This window comes from Mustela erminea, chromosome 11, assembly GCF_009829155.1.
Source record: "Mustela erminea isolate mMusErm1 chromosome 11, mMusErm1.Pri, whole genome shotgun sequence".
NCBI classification, from domain to species: domain Eukaryota; kingdom Metazoa; phylum Chordata; class Mammalia; order Carnivora; family Mustelidae; genus Mustela; species Mustela erminea.
In genome coordinates, this window is record NC_045624.1 from 57,131,889 (window position 1) to 57,151,589 (window position 19,701).

General features: G+C 35.8%; 1 protein-coding gene across 1 annotated transcript in view; it reads right to left on the reverse strand.

Moving 5' to 3' along the window:
• Window positions 1-19,085, reverse strand: part of AHR (aryl hydrocarbon receptor) — a 50,999-nt gene extending 31,914 nt beyond the window's left edge. The window contains exons 1-2 of the mRNA XM_032304460.1: window positions 18,906-19,085; window positions 7,713-7,900 (exon numbers count right to left, since the gene is read on the reverse strand). Coding sequence (XP_032160351.1) covers window positions 7,713-7,900; window positions 18,906-18,970 — 253 coding nt within the window. The 5' untranslated portion in view covers window positions 18,971-19,085. The remainder of the gene's footprint in view (window positions 1-7,712; window positions 7,901-18,905) is intronic.
• Window positions 19,086-19,701: the final 616 nt, after the last annotated feature.

The following is a 19,701-nucleotide window of genomic DNA, read 5'->3' on the forward strand; positions in this document are numbered from 1 at the left end:
TAACTACTCCTGTAGTATTGAGATTTTTTTGTATGGACTTTAATTTCATTTTAGTTTATACTTTCAAGTGCAATTTTCTTTTGACCCCCTAATTTAAGAACTTGAAACACCAAATGAAGGCATCTTTATGCAAACTATCACCTCAGCACAGTTTTATATTCTATATACACACAGATTTGCTTTCCTCAACTTCTGTTCATACTTAAAACATCTCATCTCTGATATCTTTCCTGTTATTCTATTTGCTCTCCTCTGGAATATTTTATTCACTTTCATAATTTAGAGTATTATTCCCACTATATTACAATGACTCCAAAATCTAAATCTCCATCTATGAATAAATGAATTTCAGTTACTGATTTTAAAAGGTTGATCAAAAAGTAGAAAAGCTGTGTAAGAGCATGATTTAAAAATAAGACATAAACATGACTACTACATAAAATGTTTAGTGGTAACATAACTGCATTTCACCACAGGCTCTTGTTTGTGCTCTAAGTGAATACAGTTTCTAAAACACTGTAACAGGAAGATGTTGTAGATTTCTACTAACCAGATCACAAAGCCACATAAAAAAATCAAACAAATTAACTACTTGTTTTATGGAAATACTTGTCAAAGCAAACGAATACTCAGTGATGAAAATATCCTATATAAAATACTAAATTTATTCATAGAATCTGGGACACCTGGGTGGCTCAGTTGGTTTAGCATCTGACTCTTGATTTCAGCTCGGGTCATGATCTCAGGGTCATGAGATCAACCCTGCAGCATCCCAGCTCTGTGTTGAGCACATGGCCTACTTGAGATTCTCTCTCTCTCACTCCCTCTGCCGCCCCACCCCTGCTCATACTCGCTCTAAAAGTAAATTTTAAAAAAATTCATAGAACCTAATGAATCTACATTAGAATATTTGAAGAAAAGAGAAATTAAATTCCTTATCCAAAAAGATCATATTATTAAATGTAAGAGCCAGGATTTAAATACAACTTCAACTAGACTCAATAAGAATATTCTACTATTCTTTTTATTCAACCATGTTTCAATTTGCAGAGATTTGAGAATAAAGGCCATGCATTAGAATTTAAAAGAATTTATAAATTTTATAGCTTTAGTTATGGAGGCTGTCATGAATGTTATAATTAGTTACATGCTTTAGAATATGAATTCTGGGGGGAAAAGGCTCAATTATAAAAAAGTAGATAATACCAGAGATAGATGAAACAATACTATATGATGATTTTGAATGTGCTCATCTTTTAGGCAAACCACCACAGATATTTCTAGAATTAAGAAATCATATTTGCTATAATACTTTGATACCAAAATTTTTGTAAACTACTTGGTATACAGTGACTTTCAAGTATAGCAATGCAGATAAAAGTAGCATACAAATCCCACGAATGAAAAGCATACATATAAAACCACCAAACTTTAAAAAGCTTCAACTTCACAAGTGCTTTTTATATAATTCATTTCTCTGCTTTTTCAAACTCATTTTTCACATGTATGTTTCTCAAGATAGTGTTCTGGGTTACACAGCAAAACAGGATTGAAATCCAGAGAAACACACAAGCTGAAGATGAATAAACACAATAGCTCTCTTTTGAAAACCTAATGAACTGGAAATGAACTGTTAAATAACTTTAAAAAGGAAGATGAAGAAAAGAGCACCGATAATTTTTAAATTTAAAATCAAGTCAGCAAAGATCCCTGGTAAACAATGAGATCGAATAAATGTGAGCTCATCACATCATGTAAATTACCTGTTGTCATCGTCCCCTCTCAGCATTTTTTGACTTCGTGAATTTAGAACACTCCAATAAGTAAATATTACACTTTATAAAATGATTGTTTTAAGTATGTGTAATGATTGTTTTAAGTATGTGTAAGAATCGGATGTCGTTCTCCTCTGTCACCTAGTTCTTAAACTAACCAGAAACTGTTCCCTATAAAGGCAGGAGCTGGGAATTAGAAACTCAGGTCCCCAAACTCACTTCTGTCAGGCTTCCTAAAACCTAGACAAAATGAACTCTTTCTTGTTTCTAAGTTTCCTTACCACAGATTAAATTTATAGACCTCGGTTCTAAAGATGCCACAAAGAATAACCCATGACTAAGATATAATGGAGGAAGTAAAAAACCTCACAGGTAACAATTAAATTTTAGTGGTGTGATATGTACTATGAATATTTTACTGAAATAACAAATATTACATGCCACTGATCCCTACTATTGCCTCACTAAAAGAAAACTTCTTTGCCTTTTCTACCTCATTAGATACTTGGGTCTCAGCAGAGATATGAATTAACCATACCCATGTTTTTAATTTTGGGGATGTTGTCCAAAGGTAAAATAATTTAAACACAAACACTTATATAATGATGCATGTTTTAAAAAGTGATAATGAAATTTAACCCAATTTTTTTTATGTGCTGCAAGTGCTCTTTCTAAGAATAAACACTACCATACTGATTCCGATTGGTCAACAAGCCCAATGCCCGCTGTTTGACCTGGCACTAAGAGACACAATACGGGAGGAAACAAGCCTTTCCCATTGTATCAACCAATTTCAGAGGCTGGGCTATAACCACCCAAATCCTAGTCTCCCCAAATAAACTATTATTGATCATAGTCATTAAATTATTTAAACTTATTAGATATCTTCCCTCTCAGAGGTAACATGGTATTTGAGTTTAATACTCATTTTGTGCAAAAAAAAAAAAAAAAACCCCAAAACCAAAAACAAAACCTATTTCGTGACTTTAAGGCTCCACTTCTCTTTTTATAACAAAGCAAGGTTTAATCTTAACATTCTAGATTTTGGTGAAAAAGTCTGAAAATAATTTTAAAGATTTTAGGCTTTCAGCCTGTATTTCCAGGACCCAAGTCCACACTGACTTGTCAGATCACAACTCCATTTGGTCATTTAACTGTCTTCAGGTCTGCACTAACTTAATCGGTCTTGAGAGGCAAAAATGGCCCTTTACCATGTTTAATTACTAACATCAGAAAACATCAATTTTGGATTTGGGGTATTTATTTTCTAAAAAAAACACTAAAGGCTCTACGGAGAAACCTCAAAGATACGTAATTTCGAGAAGTCTTCCAGGGGAAAAAAGTAGGTAACACAGAAAAGCAGTGTTACTGTGGAAACTAACAGAACTTAAACAGCTTTTGCTATTTTAATTAGTCTCTCCTTATTAATATATTGAGGTTATTAATCCTTAAAACATGTCTACATGTGTCCACTGTGCAGAAACTAGAAATAAAGTATCACCTTATTCTGGAATTTTTAACCTATCAAATTTACAAGGTGAGTGATTTTTTTAAAAACACAGTCTATTTGCACATTCCATCTATGCTGACAAAAATTTTAAAAGTACCAAGATTGCCAGACTGCTGGGAGGTACAAAAGGAGCATCCAACGAAGAAGAAAACAACCAGTGAACCACGAACAAGATAATACCCGTAAAGAGAAGGCAAAGGAGCAAAGAGATAGCTAACGAATGCAAAAGGGAGTACTGATTTGAGAACAGTAAGAGTTGATACTAATTTGTCCTAAAAAGATGTATGTAGCTTTCACATTTGCATCCTTAAATCCTCATACACGTTTCACTGTACGAGCCAGCCAATCAGAGGCCATGTACAAAATTCTACGGCTATAATTCCACAAAATATTTCTCACATCTGTTTATTTATAAATGGAGTTGAAGATAACTGATGGAATGAATAACTATAATTGGCTACTAACAGATTATCTGGAAAGAACAAAATATTAATGTCTTACAGTAAGTTCTAGACCTATATTTTTAAGTACATAATCTAGAATTTCAATTTTTGCATTTTACATTGTCTTTCAGATGTAAGTTAGTGAAACTGAGATAATATTTACTGACCGCCTACCATGGGTCTGACATTGCTCTAAGTGCTTAAGATACAGCACTACACATAATATTTCTAAGGAGTTTCCATTATATTGAGTGAAACAGGCGCAGTACTTTTAAGTACACCAGAAAAACCACAGCATGATAATATAAAAATGAAGAATTTTATACTGATTAGCTCATCTGCAGCATAAACAGAGTATGAAGTAAAAAATAATTCCCTGAAGAGTCTCTTCATTATCTAGAAGATACACAGTTCTAGAGTTTTCAAGGATTAAACATCCAAAGATTTTCTCAATTAGTTCTTCAGCTCAAACCAAAACCAGTATCTAACAAAACTTCAGATCTTCTTATTCTCTTGAAAATGCTACATAAGTATTGCATTAATAATATTGAATAGGTACATTTCTAAAGGGTTTCCCATACTCTATTTGTCACAGTTGCTGAGACACTATTAGAACTATTAGAGAACAGAAATCTTTTTCTCCCTTTTTCTTTTTTGTGAATTCAGCACCCACAGTTTAGAATAAAGTGTAATATCAAATTACAAGGAAATTGCTTCTTACTTTACCATAACTGAAAAATACCTAAATCTTGTTCAAGTACTTCAAAGTTATATCTCACAATGTTTTGACTAATTAGAAATGGATAGATATTATTGTACTTAAACTAGAAGTGCTCTTTTCAGACCGTCAGAGCAGTAAGGTCACGGCTCCAGAGTTTAAGAAGATCCACCCAACCTGGATTATTTAAACTCGCAATAAATAGATGTATTTTCTTGGAAAAATATCTATTGTTACAGTAAAACTTGAGTTTCCTTTCTAACAAGATTGTATGATTACTCGTTTATATTGTTCTTTCCGCAGGAATTCACACACCCCCTGTTTGCATCCTGTTATTCACTTAGAGCTTCCCTTCACTTCGCTATACTGTTTCCCTAATAGTGGGAGACTGGCTTTAACTACACATAAAAATCCTCATCAGTCAACATGCTCCAAGTCTCCTTGTTTGCACCATTTAGTATATGTGCAGGTCTTAGGAATTATCTTGAAAAATTTGTTGTCTTTGTCCTTACAAACTACCGCACTGCCTTCCTACATCACGGAGGTCTGGAGAAGACTATGGGATCTTTTCTACTGATTATTTCCCTCACCTTCCACCTAATTCTGTACCTGTATTGAACAACCTATGAAACTACTTAGGGTATGTACGCCACTGAAACCTAAGCAAACACATTTACAGTCTTCCCAAAATTTTATACATTTCGGTTTGTCTTTCTGAAGGCAAAGAAAAAAAATTTTAAGACATAATTTCAGACATAATCAAGTAAATATTCAGACATAATCAAAGCCAAGTTAAATCAGTGCCTCAGACTCACCTAGGATGCATATGAAAAATGCAGATTCCCTGGTTCTACATAGGAACTACCCAGAATCAGCATAAGAGGAACATGCCCGAGAATCTGTTAATTTTTATAGGCTTTCCATGTTATTCTCTTACATAATGTAGTTAAAACATCAGTAATGCAAAGGACGTAAAATTAAAGATAATATAATTGATGAAGGAATGACACATACAGGGTAATAAGATCCTTCTGTTAAATACACTGAACCAGAAAAAATAAACTCATTAATGAAAAGTTAAGGAAATAATTTTTAATACCTAAGAACTCCGTAATGAGCCCTGCTAAGCTATTGCATTCTTTATAAGGTAGGCTTAGAATGTCCTTTACTTGAGGTACTGAACAGGACAGACATGTCTAACCATGAAAAAAATATACACACATATATATGCATATATATAAATTTATACATTAAATATGCATATATTATCTTAATTAGCGCAAGCACGTGCGCACACACACACACAGCCTAGAAAAGAGTAATGATTTTAATACTTAAATGGCAGCTGGCTACTCGCTAAGCTGCTTCAATCCTGATCCATCACTTTTAAACAGAGCACAAAAAATACATTTTTTTTCACTTTTTAACATTTATAGTTTGATAACCCATTACAGAGGAGCAGAAAAAGAAAAAGGCAAAATGACTAACATCAATTCATCTTTACCAGAGTCAAGGAATAACATCTCTCTGGCTTCTAGGCTGTAAAATCTCTAAGGGCAGGGACCACATCCTACATGTCATGGAACCCCTCCACCCAAAGATCAAGCCATGAGCACCGCACATGAAGAAATGCTGAGGGTTAGGATAGCATTCCACAAAGCCAGGAATGCCTCGAGGTTACAGTCTACAATAGGGGCTCCCAAACTGCCACATGCATCTAACCCACACTCGACCAGAGTTTGACTCTGCAGGTCTAGGGTGGTGCCCAAGACCTGGCATTTCTAACAAGTTCCCAGGTGACACTACTGCTGCTTGTTTGGGGATGGCACTTTGAGAGCCACAGATCAGGGGAAAGTCTTCAGGACTCATTATATAAATGATTCCTAGAAAAGAGAAGTAACTGTCCTATGGTTCGGAAAAACAACACAGGACATCTAGAAACCAGGGTTCTAGTCCCAGAGCTATCACAAAATGACTATTTAGTTGATAAACATACACATGCACACCACTGAATACCACATAATCCATCTCCAAGATGAAGAATCTGGTGTAGATGAAAACGGAAAACTCAAAGACTTGATAGGTCAGAAAAAAATTAAGTGACACTATAAAACCCTGAACCGCATAATCTTCCCTGAAAGGATCATCCTCATATCAATGTATATTGCCCAAACCACAACTGTTAAACAACATGGCTTTGATCCAAGATAAAGAACATACACAGCAAGCAAAGGAAAAAAATGTCCAGACTAAGCACTCAAACCATTTAAATATAAACCTAAAGGGAATTAACTGTTTTGCAATATTCTAAACACAAACTATAAATTCAAGCATCTGTAAATGTGTCTAGGGCAACAGTAGCAGCAGCATCTGAGAGCTTGTTAGAAATGCAAAATTTCTGGCTACCACCAGAAATTACCTACAGAATTAGAACTTTCATCTTAACAAGATCCCTGTATGATTTGTAAGCACATTAAAGTCTGAGAAGCCCTGACAGGCCACTGAGATTTCTACCATTAATTCTTTACTGCTGTTTGTAAAATAACATGATATATTTAAAAGACTGAACACTTCCTGAAAGAAAAAAAAAAAAAAACTATGTCTTACTTATAAACAGATAAAAGGAGAAACTGAGGAATTATTTTACATGAGAAGATACACTGAAATATTGCCTTCAAACAAAAACTTCCATTTAAAGTACTATGAAATAACATATGGTTAAAAGGTAACCACCTAGCTCAAATTACTAACTTCAGGGCTAAGTAAAATGAGGTATAGGGAAGCGAAGTGGTTTGATTAAAATTGAATAGTTTGTCATTGGCACAATGGAAAGTGAAATCCAATTCTACTGACTCCTATAATAATATGTTCTTTCCGGTGGAAAAAAATTTAAGGACATTTTCCTGGAGTAAATTACACAGTTAACATAAAGTAGAAGTATACCTAATTTTTAAAGAATGAAATATCTACACAAAACATATTGAAAGAAATCAGCAAAAATATGTTATAGTATGTGTTTTGGTCCATTAAAAAAAAGAGAGAGAGAGAAACTTTCAAAATTTGAACTGGAAGAAAGAGAACTGGAATCTGACAAATTAATAGGGACATAACATTCAAACATACGATTTTCAAAGGATGACACCACATGTCCTTTAAGTGGCAGCATCTTTTTGATGAATGAATCTGGAACACTTATTTTTAGAAATACTAAAAGTTTGGCTTTGTTACTTAAATTTTACCATACATTAATAAACAAAACTTCTTACCATCAAAGAAGCTCTTGGCTCTTAGGTAACTGACACTAAGCCTGAGAACTGAAAGTTTGTCCAGCTTATTAATAACATCTTGGGGAAAAGGTAGCAGACTGGCCAAACGGTCCAACTCTGTATTAAGTCGGTCTCTATGTCGCTTGGAAGGATTTGACTTGATTCCTTCAGCTGGGATTGGCTTGACACTGAAAAACAAACAAAATACCACATTAAACTACATAGAGCAAAAATTTCTGTTGTATTATAGCTCCTAAATATTTCTCTAATAAAACAAACACCTAAAGTCTACTTCAAGTTAACATAAATCCTCTCAAAATACTCCTTTCATATCTTAATTAAGAAAAACAAGGGGGTGGGTAAAATTCTTCATAATGTTTTATTAAAAGCTTATGGAATCTTAAGAAAATGCTGAGTACATCTTACGTATCTTATACTTCCTCTACTTCATACATTTGTGGTATCATGATTCCCAATAACAAATCCTAGTGTATTTTTCTTCAAACCCAGCCATTGTTATGAAAAGAAAAAAAAAGAAATCTGTAATAAATTATGTAAAAATTATGCTTCTTTTGCTATCTTCTACAAGAAGCATCTTGGAACAATTTGTGATGTAGATAGATAAGAGCTACCCTAAATAAAAAGCTTATCTTTATCACCCCCAACTTCCTCTATTTAACACTTTCATCAGTGTCAAGTGACAAGTATTCAAAGCCCTCTGGTACCTCCAGATGGTCATCCAGCATCTAATGAGGTCCTCCAACATTGAAAAAAAAAAATTTGACTTTGTTTATTTATACTCATTGATCAACAGATATCAGATGTTAACTGTGATTACTCACAAATTTTGCTTTTAGGACTGGTCAATAATTACAAATAAATATTAGCTCTCATAGTTAATATCTCAATTAGAAAATTCAATGAAACTCCAACACTTAGCATGATTTTCATAAGAGAGAAAAGATATTTATGGTTAGCAGTAGAACTTGAGCTTAGAACTGGGTAACTTCACACAAAGGGCTTAGCCAGGTTTTCACAGCAGATATCCACTATTTAAAATGAATTTACAGATCATCAGACATCCATACTGAAATATAGAGAAGATATTATAAAGCAAAGTAGATCATGCTTCTGCACCTTTCCATTTGCCATAAAATAAAAATGTATGCAGGGTATTCTTACAACAAAGACTCCCCCACCCTAGTTTTTATTGAGAAAACAAAGACATTTTCAACAATTCAAATTATAGTATCTTAAAAATAGAAACTGGCTTGAATATAGTGCTATTAATTTGATTTAATCACAAATATTTCTAGATACTTTGTTTTCAATGTCATATATGGTGAATACTTTATATATTAATAAGTCAATATAAAATTTAAGTATTTTAATATTGTCCCTAACAAATAATTTCTAGAACTTATCTGTTTCTATTTTTATTACCATTTATGTTATTTCCACAAAAATAAGAGTTAAAAAATTGATAAAGTATATGGCATAAATACAAAATAAATCAGGTACTTTCTCCAGACTGTTTGTATAACTGCATACTTAACAGAAATTAGTGACTATTTCTCTAGGTATTTTCCCCTAATCATACTACATTTATACTCAAATTCAAATTATCTTAAACTTCTTCAATTAATTTCAACTGAATTCCAAATGTTACCTATAATGAATGCCGACCTCATAATTCTCTACTGATTGATCACTTGTTAATACAAATATTTCCTTGTACTTATCATATCCTGCGTAGTCAAGGAAGACATTCTCCTACATATTCAAAAATTATGATAGGAGTAAAGTATGTGAGCAAAGGTTTGAAAAAAGATTTTTATAGACAAGTTGATATCTGAGATGGGCCTTTAAAGATGAAGGAAGTTTCAGGAGGAGGGAGGACCGAGAAACGATGAACTGTGATAAGTTCCCTGTGTGGAGTGTGAAGCCTAAAGAGCAAGAGAGAGGAGAAGGGGGAAGCTAGTTAGGCCACATTCTGGCAACAGTGACCGCCTACGGTGGGCCAATCACAGATGACCCAGCAGTGAACAATGCATACTAAAGTTCCTGTTCTCATGAAGCTTACATTTCAGTGGAAGACACAAATAAATAAATGAATGAACAAACATAAGACTTTGGGGGCTGGTAAGTGTTAAGAAGAAAAATAAGAAGCAAGAGAAGGAATTAAGGAGTGACAAGGGTGCTGGTTTTGAGAGCTGGGAAGGGTCTCTGGTGTTCTGCTGCAGTACTGACATAGCTATGGCCAAAGAGTGAGCCCTGTGGGTATCTGATGAAAAAATGTTGAAGACAGAGCAAACAGCAAATTTCCTCCCAGAAATGGTATAAAGTTAGACTTTGGTATCTAGGACTCATCTTTCAGCTGGGATTTACATGACCAGTCTTGTATTTTACTGAGCTGACTCTGGCTATGGAGAGGATGAAATGCAGGGCAGCTCTCACCCAAACTAGCACCGCTTTCTGAAATACAAATCCATGTCACTCCTCAAATCAAATCCATGTCAGTGGCTCTGCACAGTCCATGTTCCTTAGCCTAGCAAAAAAAAAATGCTTCTGGATCTTTTAAGGTCCACTGTCGTCTGGCCTCATTCCTCCAACCAAATCCTTTCCTGTCCATTATATGCCAGAGGGAAGAAATTACTTTGTTACCAATATATATTTTGGTGCTTCATACATGCTACTCTCCAGAATTCTCCTGTTCTCTTCCATTAGCTTCAAAGCCCTGCTCAATTCGATCACTTTTGTGAAGTCCTCCCTGCCCTACTCACAACGCATCCCTCCTGTACTACTTCTGTACCTTAGGCATCAGATGCAAATGTCTTACACAACCACTCCATTAAGGAATATCCTGTGCAGATAGCATTTCCAACAAGCTGAAACTGAAATCTTGCACTCCTGGTAGCTTTCCAGCAATGATTATAAAACATCAGGGAGAAGACAGTAACAAACCTCGAGGCAAGACAAACTGATAGGACACAGAGAAGAAAAAGAGCACTCAAGATATTCCTCCACATGGTACTGCTGCCTATCTTGTGCTGGCTCCCAGTGGACTTCAAACCTGAGCTAGGGCGAAACACTTCTCTGAAAGATGTCAAACTGCCCACAGCTCCCGTGTGTTATTATGCACATTATGGAAGGTTTAGCATGCGATCAAATTTCCTAAGTTACATAACCGGTGTTACATATACTTGTTTGTTGTTCTTATTACTACGTAGCTTTTATCATTTTTGTATCTCTGTTGCTCAGCACAGTACTTGACATAGAGTGAACTTTCAATTAATGTCTGCTGATCAGAAGCATCCAGAAAAAAAGTAATCAGAGCCTCACCAAAGGCAGTGACAGTACACATAGTAAGGCCTGGCATGAGACGTTTAAACATAGCACTTTGTGCCCACCATGAAGTTTGCTGTATACCAAGACACAAACGTTTGCTGATGGGGCACAGAAAGTATGGAAGAGGAAAACACTGAATGAGGGAGAGGTTACTAAACTGAAATTTGTCGCTTGAGGTAATAACTATATTCCTAAGGGATGGTACACCAAAGAGAAAGAGACCTGAGGACAGACCTTGATGATACCAAATTTAGGTATAAGGCTGAGGATGAGGCACAGGCAAAGACAACAGAGGATGAATTATAAGAAAAAGGGAAAATATCCAGGGCAAAATATTTTAAAAGTTATATAACAAAATCAAATGTACAGAAAAAGAAGTAAGGTCAGAGCTGAGAAATATCCAGAGGGCATGGCATTTCAAATACACTGTTGTAAAAGCTAAAGTAACAGACATGACGTGCTTTTGCACTGATTTTGTAAGAAATATTCAGAACTATTTTGTGAAACTATTTCATCCTTATCTATACATTTTAAAGATGCATTTAATAAATATAGAGAGTAAACTTACATCCATTACACTCGACTTTGGTTACACTAGTACTTTTACTTTTGTTACTGCCTTTAAATCTATGCCAAAATATAGTGCCAAGCATCTATTTAAATAAAAAGCCACATCTGAAATACAAACAAACATCCCTATAAGATTAGATTTGAAAGATCTGAAGTAGCTATCTTTTGAAATAGAGACCACTGATGTTGATATAGCAAAGGAGCTATTATGTTTTTTTAAACTTTACCTCAGAAACCTTGTCCCAACCTGCAAATCAGAACTGTTGTGAAATCAAGACTCTAGTTGACTGCCTGCCGTGCTTCTGTTTTAAAGCCCTGTGTGCTGTTAGTACTGCTGTTAACAAGCCCAACAGCACATCCAATGCCAGTTTGAGCGCCATCTTTAAAGCCTTTTTCATATCCCAGTGTAGAATGTCTTAGGGGCATCTCTAGTGCCCAGTGCAGAACGCAAAGTTAAAATTTTGACCCAGTTTAGTCATAAAAATTACCTTAACTGTAAATGTTTGTTTTTATACATTTAACTGTAAATGTTTGTTTTTATACATTTATAGCTTTAGTAATCCTTTGAGATTAAAGCAACATTTTCTAATAGAGATTACCTACTGCAGTACTGAGTCTGCTCTATCAGCATTTTCCTCTCAGTGATTTAATCTACTCCCAAATGTCTTATTCCATATACTAATAAATTGTTTGTCTTTACTTCCAGTGTCTCTCATTCATATTTTCCAGAACTTAGGCAGCCCCTTCTCTCCATGTGATATGGTAATACTCTTCACTCAAGCCAACAGCCAATTGAAATATTCTTCAGTAAATCTCTGTACCCTAGTGACTATACTCAAGCCATTCATTCATCATTTCCACCCCATGGCTTCAGTGTGCACTTATTTATCTCTGAATGTAAATGTTGAATGTGTGATGTCTTAAATTATATGATTAATGTAATGTTGGAGAAGTGATCTTTAACACAAATGAAGTAAAATTTCACTGGCAAGCTGAATACAGGTGAATATTTTATTTCTCTAGATGGGGAGAAAAACATCTATAAAAACTTTGGAGAATTCTAGCTGGAAGCCACTTTTAATGAGTCATATTTCTTCAGTCACTCTCTTGCTGTCACTCTATAGCTGTGATAAGTCCTTTCTTCTGAGGCAAGAGGCAATAACGTACAAATACTTTACAGTCTCTAGGACCTTATAGGTGAAAACCAGACCATGAAATATGCCCTAGAAATCCTGGTTACTCCCAAAATCCTGAAAAAACTTACTGCAAATATTGCCCTTTACCTCTTCTTATGTTAATATACTTCTTTAAGGGGCGCCTGGATGGCTCAGTGGGTTAAAGCCTCTGCCTTTGGCTCAGGTCATGATCCCAGGGTCCTGGGATCTCTGCTTAGCGGGGAGCCTGCTTCCTCCTCTCTCTCTGCCTGCTTCTCTGCCTACCTGTGATCTCTGTCAAATAAATAAATAAATAAAATATTTAAAATATATATATATACTTTTTAAAAAAAAATTTCCATTGGAACACACATAAAATATATCTACCATACCTAAAGCACTAAAACAAAAATTGTAAGTGGTCAGTCGTTAAGTTAGTAAACAATGCCCAAATATCCATATGCATGATACTAGGAAGCTCTTGTTGTCACAAGGACAAATAAAAGACTGACCTAACCTTAAAGAATTTATCTTTTTTACTAGAAGGAGATGCACTGTAATAAGGCAAAATCAAACACAATGTATCATACAATAATCCAGTTGCCACAAAAGTGATGCCCAAGAGTTGAGAAAAGTAAGAGCAGGTAGAGTAATGAGGGCAGGTTTCATGAAGATGTGACATGTAAATCAGATCTTAAAAGACAGGTAACTCACTTCCAGCTTCATGACCACAAAGCATATAGCCCTCTACAAAGACCCTTCTCTTCAAACAAGTCATGCCAGACAGGGAAAACATGAGACAGAAACAATAAACCTAACAGAGAACTAAAACCCAGATATTAATAAGAAGATGAAAAATAGGTAGAAACAAAATCAATGATAACATAGAACAGGAGGAAGGAAAATGTAATCATAGCATATTACTTAGCTCAGCAGTAAACAATATTTACAGTCAAAAAATAATGAAGCATCAAAAGTGTATTTAAAATAGTGATAAAGTTATACTGGGAGGGTGAAGAAAGATGAGGGCAAAGGAGAAATGAAAGAACACTAATTAATTATCACAATAAAAGATCAACAGATAATACCTGATATGCTAAAAAGAAGAAAGCATTATACACAATTTACTGACTTTTTTTTTTAAATTTACTGACTTTCTTAACCGTGCATGTATTAATAGGAATACACTGCCAAAAAAAAATTCAATCAAAAATAGGGGGGAAAGCCAACGAACAACTGAAAAATATAAGACAAAGCAAAGCAATATGTAAAGGATACCTCAAGAAGAAAAATCTCCATTTATACTATTACTAACTACTATGACTACAACATACCACACACATACACACTTACATTTCCAACATTTATGTTCAATTACCTATCCCTCCTGTCTTTTTTGCCTATGAAATTGACAAACCACATTTTAAAGCAAAAATGCAAGGGCACAGACACTCACACATATAACCAATAGGAATAAATCTTCTGTAGAGTAATTTGACACTATGTTTCAGAGCACATTTGGCTCTACCTTGAAAGTATACATATAAAACTTTGAACTTCCAAATTCCACTTACAGGAATTTTTTCTAAGGAAACAACTAAGATTTGCCTGAAATTCATGTATCTAAGGAGTATTCTCTGAAATACTAAAGTATTAAAAGATTGGAAATAACAGAATTTACTCCCAAAGGAAAAACAGTTAAGTTATGGAATATTCACATGATGGAATACTATGCAGCCACTGAAAACAGTATTTTAAAGGGAGGGAGGGAGGTAGTAAATTAAGAAGATTGTAGGAAAAGACTAAGAGGAAAGAGCATGAGTGCAAGTGTGGAGTTAAACAAAAGTCTGGGAAATGGTAAGTCATGTATTTCAGAACACTAAGTATGTAAGGAGAAACACTGGACATTCAGGAAATCCCTAATATACAGGTGTGCCCTATGTATCACTAAACTTATTCACATGAGCAATACTGTGAAGTTGGTAATAACATAAGCTTTGGAGCCATAAAACCTGAAATCTGATATTCAAACTCAGGTTTTTTCATTTACTACCCGACAATGCCGAATCTGAACCTCAGATTTCCATCTATAATACAAATAATAATACCTTTCATACTACCATTTTAAAATAAAGTGTATATAAAGCACCATGCACACAAATATTACAGTAAGTCCTAACAAACAGTAGCTTTTTGATAATTAAACCACTGTGCAAAAAAATCCACTTTCAAAGAACTGTGGAAGCAGAAATGTACTATCGTTAGAGATTTGCATAGTACTGATTTCTAACTACTTGTCCTAACTACATACAATGCTAAGCACGTACTATGTAAGTTTATTTGTCAGTGGAGTAGCACCTTTCAGTCTAACCATAACTGAGAACATAATCATATACTGCCTCTTACAGGAGAACTGATTGTTCTATGATAACGTAAGCTGAAATTCTTTAAAGAATAGATTTTTACATTTCCGTTTCATTTATATCATTAACAACCTTTACAGTGTATAACAAGCTTTTGTTCTGTTAAGTTTAGTTGTGAAAGTGGTAGTATAGGTGCTGACTGTCCTGCTCTATTGGTCAATCACTTGCTCAGATCTACAAAAGCAAGGAAACTAGACCTTATTCTTTAACTTAGACCTAAAGCTCCTTCAATTTATTTCTCACTTTTCCCTCTATTTGCTATTTATTTTCCACAAATGCTAATAACTGAACACTTTCACTTACTCATTTCACAGTTCCAATATGTAAGAGTCTCTACGGTCACTATGTACAAACTAAGTTAAACCATCTGAGAGAAAAATGATGGTGAAGCAATAATTATGTAATTCAAAAGACTTATCTTTTTATTTTAAAAGCTATTTAGAATGGTATCATAGTACATTTATATAAAACATTTTTAGTAAAACAATACAGAATTTTATTCTACTAAGTATTATATAAATGAGGCTCATTGGACTTAAACAGAACAGCAATTTAGCAAATATTGCAGGAAAGACCATTCTTTTGTATTATATAACATTATTATGTTAATAAGGAAAAAGAATCATCCAAGACTAAGAAGTTATTACCAGTTCTGACATTTCATGATGGCTATTTTGACCACCATTACTGTGATTATCATTTTTAAGCGTAGATAGTATTTACTCAACACCTATTATTTACCAACGATCAGTAATACCTTTCTAGAAATACAGTAAATTGAAGTTCCACTAAAACTTTCTCTGTAGTAATAAAATTTTTAAAACTATAAAAATATATAAAATTATTATTAAGAAAAAAGATTCTGTTTAACTCAATAGTGTGCTTTTAACCTATTTTGATGAGACAAATTAAGAATGTTAACTAACCAAAGTAAGCAAATGAAAATACTTTCATCTCCAAAGAAAATAAAACAGGAAAAAATTTAAGTTAAAAAAAAAAAAAAAAAAACCAACTGTCTGCCTTCCAAGCATGGTTATTACATATAGAGCAACACTTTAAGGAAAGTTACAAAAGAATCCATTGCTAAGGGTATCTTATGAAAATGCTTTTAGAACATGGGTCTGGTGCAAGGTTGGTTCATATGCTTTAATTTCCTAATTTAATTACTCCAAAAAGAAAGGAAACATTTAGTGAGCATCCACTACGTACAAGATACTTTAGTGGGATTAAACTGAACACACAGAAGTTATACCACTATGTACAAGATACTTTAGTGGCATTAAATTGAACACACAGAAGTTATATTTCCTATCAATTAGATAATTTTCAATGTGAGATTTGCCACTAGAGGGAGTTTATCTTGTTTGATAAATTCAACTGAAGATGGACTGGAAGAACTTAGATTAAAGTTATCACCTACTTAATTCCAAAATTTTTGGAACTGTATATTAAAATGACTGTCTAAGTAACAGTCCTATAATTATAATAGCACATTTTTTCATTAAAATAAAATGACTCTCACTTAAGGGATTAAAATTAAATAGATCTCTATAGCATTTTCAGCTCAGACTCTATCTGTTTTTCTGACAATGCTGGCCTATTTTAGACCTCATTAGCTAAAAACTAGTAACTAAAAATTAATATCAAATTTAATATTAGGTTTAATGGCTACATTCCTAAAATGAACTTTGATTAGTTGCCTTCTAGAGTGAACCATTTTTTCATTCAGGTAAAAAGTTATAATCAATTTCACCTGATTCTGTAAATGCCAGTAGTAGGCTTTTCTTAGGAAGCAATGTAGTGACATTTTGATGTATTTATATGACTAGAAGCAATGCATGGCGCTCAACAAAGATCTGATAAACATCTATACTAACTAAAATAAAATGAAGGTGAATGTGGAAAATGCTGTAGTTACACTGTATTATAAGAGATTATTAAATACAAATATATTAAAAGGTTTTAGGAAGTCTATTAAAATGTTAAGATAAAATAATGAAAGGTACATCTTATACAAATAAAAAATGTAATATATTTAAAGGGAAGATCTTTAATAAAATGTTAATTAAAGCCAAAGTTGTTAAACTTTATAATGAATACAATACTAAGGCTTTTGATTTTTTTTAAAGTCATCTAGATACTTTGTTACAACAATGACTGAAACCTAAAAATTCACCAGGGAGATGTTCAAGTTTTCTAACCATACATATAAAACCCATGATGTCTCTATTTTATATTATGCTAAGTGTACTACTGTATTAATAAATACATAGAACAGGCATTTGGGATACCTCTCAATTTTAAATAACCATCAAAGACAGGGTTAAGTTAGGCGAATACATTTTTATATAAGAAACCACTCCACAAAACACATGTCACAGAACTGCCAAGACACAAAACTGCTGACTAGGCAGTATTCCTAATGTCAGCCCCACTGCAGGATAAGACTTTGAATTTTAATCAGTATATTTATAGGTTAATGTCCTCTGTTAATGCCAACCCTAAATCTGAAGAACTATGATAACTGAAATTCTAAAAGGAAATTAAAACTCCAGAATAATGACACATAATGAAAATGACAAATCAAATTACTGGTTCCAAATCAAAATTTTAAATTGTTACTTTTCTGAGCTGGATTAATAACCTAAATTAAGTTTTAAGCAAAATGCACACTTCTGATTTGTGCTGAGTAAACCTTTGTGTTCTTAAAATGGTTTATGAAAATTTGAAAAATGTTAAGTAACTCAAAGATCATCATTAATAATAAACACATGAATACAGCCAACTCCCAGCAGTCAATCTGTGTCAAGCACAGATTTTTTTTCTGAAACGTTATCTTAAAGTATTTACCATCTTACACAAATATCTCACCAAAACAAACAAAATATCTAAGTTTCTAATAGCTCAATTAGAATTGACAAAACTTGGAAGCAGGAGGAAAAGGTAACTAAAAAAAGATGCTAGGAATGCAAACGTCTGTCTCAATAATTCCAGCTCCAAATCTTTCAATTCACACACCCTAAAATCACCTCTAAAGTGTAAGGAAGTTCCCCCAAAGGGTGGCTGAACATACAAATCCCCCACTATATCCTGTCCACCACACTCACTCATCCCCGCTACCACCTCTATATATTTTACCGATAGATCACGCTGAGCGCTACAAAATTACTGCCAAATAAGTATATAGAAGCGCAGCAGAAACCCAGTTGCAGGGACCGAAAAATATCTTCACAGGAACTCAGAGCCTTTCTTACAGACGGCACGTGTTTAGCTCTTTAAAACATCTGGCCCCTACCAAGGAATGGGAATAATAACCGTACTTTAACCTAACCCATGAGGATATTAAAAGTGGAAGGGGATTTCAAGGCGGTTTTCTGTTAACTAATCCACCAGCCCCATAGGGCAGGCTAGACCTGTCAACAAATTAGGAACACAGAAAAGAGAACAAGGGTGCAGAAGGATGGGGGTGCGAGAGGGTGCGTGCGCGTCGGGGACGGGGGGAGGCGCGCAATTTTTTAAATGCAGTAATTAAAAATTGAAAAATCCAAGGCCTGGGTCTCTCCGCTGGCCTCCAAATCTCGATTCCACAGACTGTATCAGGAATGAACCTAATCTCTAGACGGCGAGGATTTGGGGGCGGGGTAGCGCCCCCCACCCCCACCCCGCACCAGCACAGGAGACGCGCTCCCGACACTCACGTTTTCTGCACCGGCTTCCGCCGCTTGCGGCTGGCATAGGTGATGTGGGCGCTGCTACTGTTCATGGTGCCCAGCCGGCGGCGGCTCCTTCCCGGGAGCGGGCGATACTGCCCGGTGCCCGGGATCCGGCAGCAACCCGGACGACTGCAGCAGCCGGCGCCGGTTTCCACGAAGTCACGCCCGCTCCACCTGCGTCCTCCCCAGGCGGTGGCTCAGACGCCGCACGCCCCGAACCGGGGCTCCAGCAGCCCCGCGCGGCCAGGTGCGTTACCCGGGTCTGGAGCGGAGGGCGAGGGGCGGAGACCCGTGAGCGAAGCGGCGCAGGTGCCGTCTGCACGGGAGGAGGCGGCGCTGCGCTGTCCGCAGGTGAGGCGGCCCGGGGGGAGGAGGAGGAGCCTGGCCCGCTTGTTTGGAGTCCTGGCCTGGGTCGCGCGCTCTGGCGCGGCGCCCCGTGACCGTCGCCGCGGCCCCTTGGGTAAGGGAGGCGCCGCCGCGCTGCTCCTGGGGCTTCCCCTATGCCGGGTGCTTCCCGCCTGCCGAACTCGGACTCTGGCCGCACTCTGGTGCCACCAGCTTCCGCTCGGCTACGCGGCTGTCTCTGGTCCTGGTCACGTTGTCGGGACCGAGCGTCGAGTGGACTCCCCCTGCGACGCCTCTCGCCGCCGCACACACCGGCTGAAGAGCAGACGCGCCCCCGACCCCTCTCGGGCTCCGCCCAGCACATCGTAGCCCCGCCCCATCCTATTGGCCCCACCCCTCTAGTCCATTCCCTTGAGGGCCCCACCCTCCCTGCGTG